Below are 9,634 nucleotides of genomic sequence, written 5' to 3'. Positions count from 1 at the left end.
TCACAACAAAGTGTTTTTTTGAAAGATTTTTGATTCCGCTATTTGAAAAATGTCAACTCGAATGAATGCGTCTGGAAGTTTAAAAATTTTGAACCACAGTGTCAATTTTACCTGACAGCAACTAGTTTGTATTAAATTCCCTGCCTCAATAATAATAATACAATTTCTTTGTATCAACCAGTATTAAATTCACTTGAGTAAGATAAAAACCAATCAGAACATTTAGGAAGATTTAGTTTCTAGACTACCCATAGGGATGATGTGGTGTCTTTTAACGTAAATTATTTTTCACTATCCCAATTGGTAACTGTAAAATTTGTTTACTAGTTATGTTTCAGCTGCTACTTTGCAGGATTGAATATTGTAAACCAACTGATTTTTGCGAGCGATTTATTTTCGTGACTTTCGCGAGTAGAAAAATAACGTGAATTTAAATCGTTGCGAATATGTATCACTTGGATCTTTTCTTATTTAACCACCTCAAGTAAATAAGAAAATTGCGAATTTAAATGGCCGCGAAGTGGTCTAGATAGGACTAAACGCGAAATAAAGTATCCGCGAAAATAAGTTGGTTTACAGTATGACAAGTTGCACAACAAGAATTGACAACATTTTTATTAAATATGATCTTTGTAATTCAAATTCTATAAATATTGTCACAAAATTGTTAAATTTCATATGCAAGTAATAAATTAAAAGATCCTAATTATTTACCTCTAAAAATATTGTAATGGCTCATCACTTTTTACATTGTTAAAACACAACTATATGCAACGATGCACCATATATAAATAAATAAGTCTTTGCAAATAAAATTTATGACAATGAATTGGATGATATTTTTACAGTGCTATGAACTAAATATACATTATGGCCTTTTTACATACATATATACACAACACCGTATTAATACACTGTCAGAACAATTTGTCAATGGTGTCTATGAAATTGCATTTTGGGAAACTCACGGTCAGCTTCAATACTCAGATAGTATTAAAGAATTGTACAAGTCACGTATGATTTGAGAGATAATGAATATAATTGCAATAAAGGAGTAATTTAAACAAAATTCATTGATTTTTATATGATGCTTGTGGATTATAGGACAAAGATATGATTTTCTTACAAAATTGCAAAAAAAAGACAATATACGAATGTTACATCTATTGCTTGTACCAACAATTTTGAGTTAGATCTGGTTAATGGATAACATTGAAATAAATGTCAAATAAAGAAGAAAAAAAAGATTTTGGAATGAGGTATTTTATCAGAAGATGGAATATTATAGTTGAAAAGATTCAGCATTCTCCAAAAAAATGATTTCTAGATGAACTGAGATTTTTAATTATGCCACAAAACTGATAGCTTTCAAATACTGAGATTCTAGGTACATTTTTGTAAATAACTTTTAACAAGATTAATAAATATAACTTTTTAAAAATAAAATGAAATTATTTCAAGTATATAATATAAATGCTTTGATCTAGAACAGAAACTTTTGATTGAAACAATTTAAGTAGTATTTGAAATTAAAATAACACATAAAATACACAGTCTACACATGTACAATTGTATATGTATTATTTCTGTGTGAAGAAGTTTTTGACACTAAGAGACAGTGAAGATGCTGATAAAGAAGACGGCCTCTTTTCTTCGTTGCTAGTTGTAGTTGATTGAACTGTTTTTCTTTTATTTATCAGAGCTATAGAAGTCCGACTTGTCCGTATTATATCCATGATCATCTTTTTACATTCACAACACACATTCATTTGAGGTCCTTTCAGTAAATTTTTGTTCGGTAATGGACTTGCTAAGTTCGGAGAAGAATTAAATGTTTGAGATCTCTGAAGAGATTTCTTCGGGGATTTGTTTTCTATCTCACGTAAAAGTTTTTTCTGTGTAAGTGGAGAATGAGGAACTGATCCAGTACTGAAAAGATAAGACAAAGAAGATTATGTTACAACAGTTCTTAATACACATTCATTTTGATAAAAGCACAATATAAAGCTTAAAAAGCCTACTTGTGGCCTTCAGCTGCTTCCTGCTCTTTGGTCAACTTGTTATCTCTTTGACACATTCCCCATTTCGAAGCTCAATTTTACTCCCTTTATAATGTTTTTTCCATCATCTGATTAGAAGTTTATATAATAAAGGTCATAAAAGGTGTAAATGTAGATACTGGATCACGTGTGGTTAGTTTTGTCTCTGTTTTATCTTGTTTGTATAACTTTGGCTCTTTTCTTTTACATTGTATACTCACAATATGTTTGATTACTTTGTATATCTTGTCATGTCATGAAAATACATGTTGATATATGTATAATTTTCTAAATTAAATTGAAAATCACTTTTCTGGTTTATAGTTTTGAAACAAAAACTCTCAAGTTTCTCTCTCATTCTTCTCCAATAAAACTCTGAACAAAATATTGTATCGTCTTTACTGACAGTAACATTCCTGTTTAAAATTCTACTGTGAAGTACGGCTGCTAACATATGTAAATAAACTACCAATAACGAATCTGACTAACACAGACTTTACTTCCATTAGTCTTATCACATATTTACCTTTCATAGACCTTGAGTATATCTAAAGCTTCTTGACCAAGAGGTATAGGACTAAGTGTATGTACAGGTATATTATGGAAATGTTCTGTAGGAATGTTCATCTGCAAAAAAAACCCAAATAATAGAAAATAAATATTGTTTAATTAGAAATTAAAGCTAATATATTATCTAAGAAACAATAGTACACACACTGAAAATTTTTGCCTGCTTTACATATCAAGATTGGTTTTCTGCTTGAAAGTCTTTCAAGATAAAACATTTACTACATGTTTAAGTATCATATACACTTATCAATGATTCGTGTAATTGAGGTCAAGATGAACCCTGACAAGCAAACATGTACACCTTACAATCATTCCATTCACCACATATTGTTGACCTATTGCTTATAGTATCTGAATAATGAATAAGTGTTTCTTAGCTTATTTCAACAAAACTGAACCAAACCTGCTTATCACTATTTCACTATCTCACTTCCATTAGTGATTAAACACAATTAATTCATACTTTTTATATATATCTTGTACCTGTTAATACATGAAATCCAGAATAAGAAATCTAAGCGAATTATCTTCCCTTACCTTTCGAAGACAGTTGTTACACACGTTTCTTTTACAGATTTTACACCTGTTCCCCCACTGACCTAAAATGGAGAACTTCACTTCTTTACAGGTAAAGCACACCTGAAAAAATACATAGTTTTTATTGAGTTTGAATCATTTGTTACCTAAATCTTAGACAAAACAGTTTATAAATTTTCAGAATTCAATGGCAATATCATTGAACTTAGTACTGAAAAGTCAGAAATTATTGCAAGATTTTTATAAATGCAAAAATGCAATTGGGTGAGTTATGCAACGATAAGAATTCATATTCTTATAGCTGAAGTATAGTTCTGTATGAATATTTTTTTTAAAATCGTAATTACAAAACATGTAGTTTTGTCCATTCTAAAAAATCTCAATAACTGCACACAATAATTTCTGAATTTACAGTATGACTGTCTCTATGTTAATATTTCCATAAACATATAGAGATCAGACAATAGCTGAACAAATCTAACATTTATATGCCTTTTATAACTTACTTTGAAGGATTAAATTTTCTAATTGTTGAAGACCTTACGGTGACATATGCATGTAGTTGCTAATTTCTGTGTCACAGTACTTATACAGGTTTTGAATTCTTGGGATTTGTGTGTTTTGTTTTGTGACGAAGTGCAACAGAATTCAAGAACCTCCTGTACATCTTTAGATTAATATAAATATGTCATGACATAAGAACTAATTACAGGTACCATACCTTTCCTTTTGATATCATAGTGTAGAATTCTGGTTGGTTTATCAATGATTCAAGCTCTGCCTTTGTTAGCACTGTTCTGATATGCATGACTTCTTCCAATGTTAATGACAGACACTCTATAGGATGCTGCCACTTCTTCAAATGGAAAATAAGAATTGACATTTAAAATATGTTAATATTTAAGATTTCTTTAAGTTTTTATAAAGTTTTAAAGTATCAGCAATAGTGGTGAACCCATAAAAAAGAAAAATCCACCATTAAAAAAAAAAGAAATTGAATCTGAACTTCACTTAAAAAGAAATTGACTGAGTGCCAATATTCAATAAGAATAACAACTATTGTAGGCAGAAAATGTTGCCTTAATACATTTCCACCCCAAAAATCTCTTTCATTATCTTGTCATTATGTCAGTAGGTCAATAGCAGAAGCTATTAGAATTTTACTCTATCTCATGCAGTTATACAAACTTGCAGGATAAAGTAAGAACTGATTTCAATATGCTTCAGAGAAACAAAAAGATTTATTTAAAAATAATAGAAAAAATACTGACATTTAACAAGCAATAAACCATGCAAAATATTTAGTACCCTTTATGAGACTCAATCAATACAACTAAAATATATGCAAATCATTCAATGATTTCATAACTATAAACAAATTCTTTGATAACTGTAAACAAATTCTATGATAACAGTAAATAAATTATTTTATAACTGTAACTGTAAACAAATTCTATGATAAATGTAAACTGAATTTCCATGTAAACTAGCTTATACTAAAGATTCTATGGTACATGTGGTTCAGATGAAATATTCTAGTTTTATAAAGAAGGAATCTACTGGTCTACAAACTTGTTTTTTATGAATTACTTCCCTGGTGCAGTTAATTATTTTATTTTCTAATATATACTAACATTTGATTTAAAATAAATTTTCTTATTCTAATGTTTGAAATGAATTTCTCACACCAAAATGTAATAACAATATCAAAGTTCATATGATTGCTCTAATAAAGGGATGTAACCTACAAAATATTGTTAAAATCACAGAAAATTTCTGTATTTAAAATTGTTGTAATTCTAAGTTTGTGAAACTGTACTAATAATGTGAAGAAATCAAAACTAACAGCATGTTGATGGAATCCATCAAAAGTGTAAATGTAATCAAATACATTTAACATTTGCGTTGATGGGTTGAAATTATTTCGCAAAAATAAATCTAAATCTAAACTAAATAAGCCTGCAGCTAAAATTACCAAATATTTTTCAGATCTTTAAATTGTTCTTTTTAAACAAATTGTATTATTCAAAAAATGATTTTAATGAAGAAAAGCACAACTTAGTAATTTAAGCTGCTAAAGTTCATCTTATTTTCTACGATTGTCTCTTATGGCGTAAAAACTGTATAATAAATATACATTGCCGCCAATGACTTAAAACAGATTTGAGACAACCAGCTTCAAAGACATAACCAATATCTTAAATAGGCTATCAAAATATTTGTTATTGTTATTTCAATTATTTGTTCAAATACATATTTGAATTAAAATAAAACAGTAAATACTATTAGATCGTCCTGAAAATTACTGAAGCAAAATATAGTTTTCTACAAATACAGATAATTGTGAAGCAAATGAATATTGTTAAATCTAAAATGAAAAGAATGATGAATGATCCAGCTGATATTTTTTTGGTTAAAGAAGAAATTCTTGTTTTTTTAAATAAAAATGTGACAGACAGACAGAGAAAGTCTGTGTAAAAGGTGTTCAAAGTAGAAGGATACTGGTTATGTCTTTGTTAGAAGGTTAAAGATAGGTTAGGTACTCACAGATTCAGAGCTAGAGTCTTGGCAAGGAGGTGCGCAACTACTGTTGTTAGTATCTTTCTCCTGAACACTCGGAGCACTTACATTTAAAAGTTCATTTACATTTAATTCAGATAACCTTGGAGATGTTTCACCTCTTAACATTGATGGATCTGGTGTTTCTGACCTGTAACTCCTCCGAGGAGAAGATGGCTTATTCTCTGTTTCTTCCTGGACTGTTCCATTTTCTAAAATGGAGAAGTCAGGTGTATTTATTGCACGTAATTGTGTTAAGTCTAATGAATGTCTGACAGAAGTTCTCTGACTCTGTGACCTTTGCACTAGTTTTGTTCTGGGTCTTGGCACTGGTTTTGGTGGATTAACAGCAGATTCCTCCTTTGGTGTTGTTTCTGCCGGAGATTCAATTTTTGGCACTGAAGGAGAAATGTCGGTTATTGTATCTCCTGGAGAAAGACTATTCCTCTTTATGGAAAGTCGTGGTCGAGGTTTTGGTCTTGGTTTTTCAGGTTCAATTTCCAGCACACTTTGTGTTCTGTGTAAATCAGCAGGTTGTGGAGATTCTGTCTCATCAAGATCATTACAAGATTTACTGACAGGCATAGAACTCCTTCTTGATACTAGAATTCTACGACTGGGAAGCGATCGTCCTAATGAAATTTCAGTATCTTCAGAGTCATTCATACATGCGTTTTCATGCTGCTTTTTCGAACTTGGAGAAACATGCATTTTAATAGGGGAAGACGACATATCAGTTAACCCAGCAAAACACATAGAAACATGCGTTTTTGTTGGTGAAATTGGTGATAATGGTGATGAATGTGATATGGGTGATGACGAACGTTTCGGAATTATTATTTTTGGTGAATGAGGTTGTGATGACTTATATTCCAAAGACTGATTGCTATCGTTATCTTCAGACAATTCAAAAGAAACTGGTCTTCTAATTCTATAAGAAGTTGCTCTTTGCACAGTGTTATTTTTCTCACTTCTGTCTGATAATTGAGTTTTCCTAGTTTCAGTATTTTCAGTTCTTTGCTTTGAATTTTCATCTCTGTCTAAAAGTTTTTGTGTTCTTCTTTTTTGTTCAGCGGCCTGTGATGGAGAAATTTCAGAACTGCTTGACAGTTTTCTTTGAACACTAACATTTTTCACGACCTGCACTGATTCTTTACCAGAGTCTGATATTTTTCTCCGCACTCTAATTTTACTCTCATTAGTTTGTACGGAAGAATTTTCTTCGCTATTTGAAATTTTTCTTTGAACTCTTATTACACTTTTACTATTTTGTCTTGCAGCATCAGAATCGTTTGTGCTCATTGTTCTACTACTTGATCGTCTGACTCTTGATTTGTCATCGGAATTAACTTTGTTCAGTGTAGAAGAGGACATCCTACTAAGTGATGATGATGCTCTCCTAACCATTGTCTGAGATTCACTTTTCACTGTCTTTCGTTCATCGACAACAGATTCACTGTTATCAGATTCGGACGGTACTTCAGATATTGAACCATGCATGCGACGAGTATGTAACCGAGAAACACTAGAACACCCATGCAATTTGTCATTCAAACGTTTGCGTAAATCACTTGGACATGCATTAGACTTAGAAACAGGACCACTCCGTTTAACTTTTGATTCATGCTCACGATGCTTTAACGAAGCCTCATTCTCAACAGGAGAAATAGGGGATACCTGGGGAGATTCACATACTGTTATTGTATTACGTCTCTTCAGGATGTTGTGTCTTTCCTGGGTAACTACATCTCTTACAACTGAAAGTAAATAACAAATTTAAATCAATGTTCTGAGTGAATTCTATAAGTGAATAATAAAGTCTTAAATATGACGCCACATAAACAGTACAATCCCATCATGCTAGGTGATAGTAAATATGGAACAACATCATTACTGTACTTTTCAAGAATATCTAGAACAAACATAACATGGATGATATTAAAATGAGGGTTCCTCATGATAAAATTGAAGTCTGAACTCAAGATTGTTTTACAGACACCTTCATGACTTGCTCAAATGTTATAAAATGTTGGTGTCACAGATAACCACAGATTAGTTTTATTTGTATCAGTCACAATTCTGTTCTTTTATCCTTGATTGTGCTTAATGCAAATTACCAACAATTTTTTACTAGTGGAGTTGGGACTGATTACTCTTCCAGAGCACATAAATTCATTTCAATTTTTTTTAACAAAATCTTTTTCTGTTTAGTTTTTCTGTACTTGTTGTTTCTTTTGCTTTTGTCTTCAAATTTTCAAGTTTGTGTTCGTCATTAGTATTTACGTTATCTTTATACATGACATTCAAAATTCCTGCTTATAAAATATCATTAAATAACTTTAAAAGATTGGCATTTGAGTGAACTTTACCTATAACATGTATATCAAAACATTTAACCAGTTAAAACCTTACACATAGTAATACAAAATCTCATGTACATGTGTAATTGACATTTCACATAAATTAATGATGCGATTTTACAGAAATAAATTACCAGTTCTCCTCCATTGAGGAACCTCTTGTTCTGGAGAAGGTGTTGCGACACTAGATCTTCTTGATTTAGGACTCAATGTGCCACTATCATCATCTTCATCATCCTGTAGGAGAGAAACATTGTAAATTTATAAAGAGTCTTGTACACATAAATTGAGAATGAAAATGGGCAATGTGTCAAAGAGACAACAACCTAACTAAAGGGACACAAAACAGCCAAAGGCTACATCTGAATTTCTGTAATATTATAATTATTTCAATCACTTTTCATTTATATTTGTCTTAACAAGCAAACAATAAATTCTTAACAAAATAAAAAGTATAGTGAAAGGAACTACATCGTAACTGTATTTATCGAAGTATATCTAAAACAAACATCACGAGGATGCTATTGAACTGAGAGTTCTTCATGATGTAGTTAAAGTCTCTGTTCAAAATAATAAGGACTCAATTGTTTTTCCTGACTTCTTAACAGAAATTCAGAAGTTGTTAAACATGTCACATTTGATCCATTTAAAAATAAACTCATCATAGATAACAGGACTAAATTTTGTATATACGCCAGACACCTGTTTCGTCTACAAAAGACTCATCAGTGACACTCGAAAAGTTAAACAGGCCAAATGCAATCCATCTTCAGATATTAATCAATCTATTGGAAAGTTACAATACTATTAGTGTTAAACTAACACAAACCTCAAAGCTATCAAGCAGCAGATTAAAATCTGGTTTGATGACTTTCCTAACTGGTTGAGGATTCTCTTTCTCATTGTTGTTATCCAACTTGGTTCTGGATGTCTCAACTACAAATAAAACACAATGTTTACAATCAATGCAAGTGAAAAACAACTTTATTTTCTACTGCAGTATGAAAGGGCTGTACAAAAGTTTGTATACTGTGGAATCATTTATTTTCGTGGGTACCAATTTTTGTGGATTGAGGAAAACTTGCATTTTTCGTGAATATTTGATTTATTCGTTTTCCAAAAGTCTACTTTAATCATACAGAAAATTTGCAATTCGTGGTTTCCCCGTACCCACGAAGTCCACGAAAATTGGTATTCAACGAAATATAATAAATCCACAGTATATAATGATGTGAAATATCAACAGGTTACAAAAGCAAGAAAAGTTGATAATAAGCCAATGATATCATAGTTCATATCACAATTTGTGGTACAATGTATTGGGTTGCTTTCTCATTCATGTATACCCAATACCTATTATACAAATTTTTATGTTTCAGCAATGTTAATGATAGATGAGGTTTATTTGTCTGACAGCATATTCTTTTAAAAATCCCTCATCAATTTTCAAAATACTAGTATCGAATAAAGTCACTGCCATTACCACTAAGTACTTGTCTTGTTGTAAAACGGCATTTGGGTCTTTGCCCTATTTTTTCTCTTTCGTATCTAGTTGAAAATTAATTGCCC

The 9,634-nt window shown here is 30.9% G+C and overlaps 1 protein-coding gene across 3 annotated transcripts in view; it reads right to left on the bottom strand.

The window, feature by feature from the left end:
* Positions 1 to 1,403: 1,403 nt before the first annotated feature.
* LOC134720984 (protein spire homolog 1-like) overlaps positions 1,404 to 9,634 on the bottom strand; it is a 54,685-nt gene continuing 46,454 nt past the window's right edge. For 2 of the 3 annotated variants that reach the window (XM_063583618.1, XM_063583620.1), the window contains 7 exons: positions 8,895 to 9,001; positions 8,200 to 8,302; positions 5,694 to 7,462; positions 3,868 to 4,002; positions 3,147 to 3,248; positions 2,566 to 2,666; positions 1,404 to 1,929 (listed from right to left, as the gene is read on the bottom strand). In XM_063583618.1, the coding sequence (XP_063439688.1) occupies positions 1,581 to 1,929; positions 2,566 to 2,666; positions 3,147 to 3,248; positions 3,868 to 4,002; positions 5,694 to 7,462; positions 8,200 to 8,302; positions 8,895 to 9,001 (2,666 nt within the window). In that variant the 3' untranslated portion in view covers positions 1,404 to 1,580. The remainder of the gene's footprint in view (positions 1,930 to 2,565; positions 2,667 to 3,146; positions 3,249 to 3,867; positions 4,003 to 5,693; positions 7,463 to 8,199; positions 8,303 to 8,894; positions 9,002 to 9,634) is intronic. The other variant, XM_063583619.1, reaches the window with a different exon arrangement.

Source organism: Mytilus trossulus, chromosome 6 (genome assembly GCF_036588685.1).
Source record: "Mytilus trossulus isolate FHL-02 chromosome 6, PNRI_Mtr1.1.1.hap1, whole genome shotgun sequence".
Lineage (NCBI taxonomy): Eukaryota > Metazoa > Mollusca > Bivalvia > Mytilida > Mytilidae > Mytilus > Mytilus trossulus.
The sequence above is the reverse complement of the archived record's forward strand: the minus strand, read 5'-3'. Positions and strand labels throughout refer to the sequence as shown.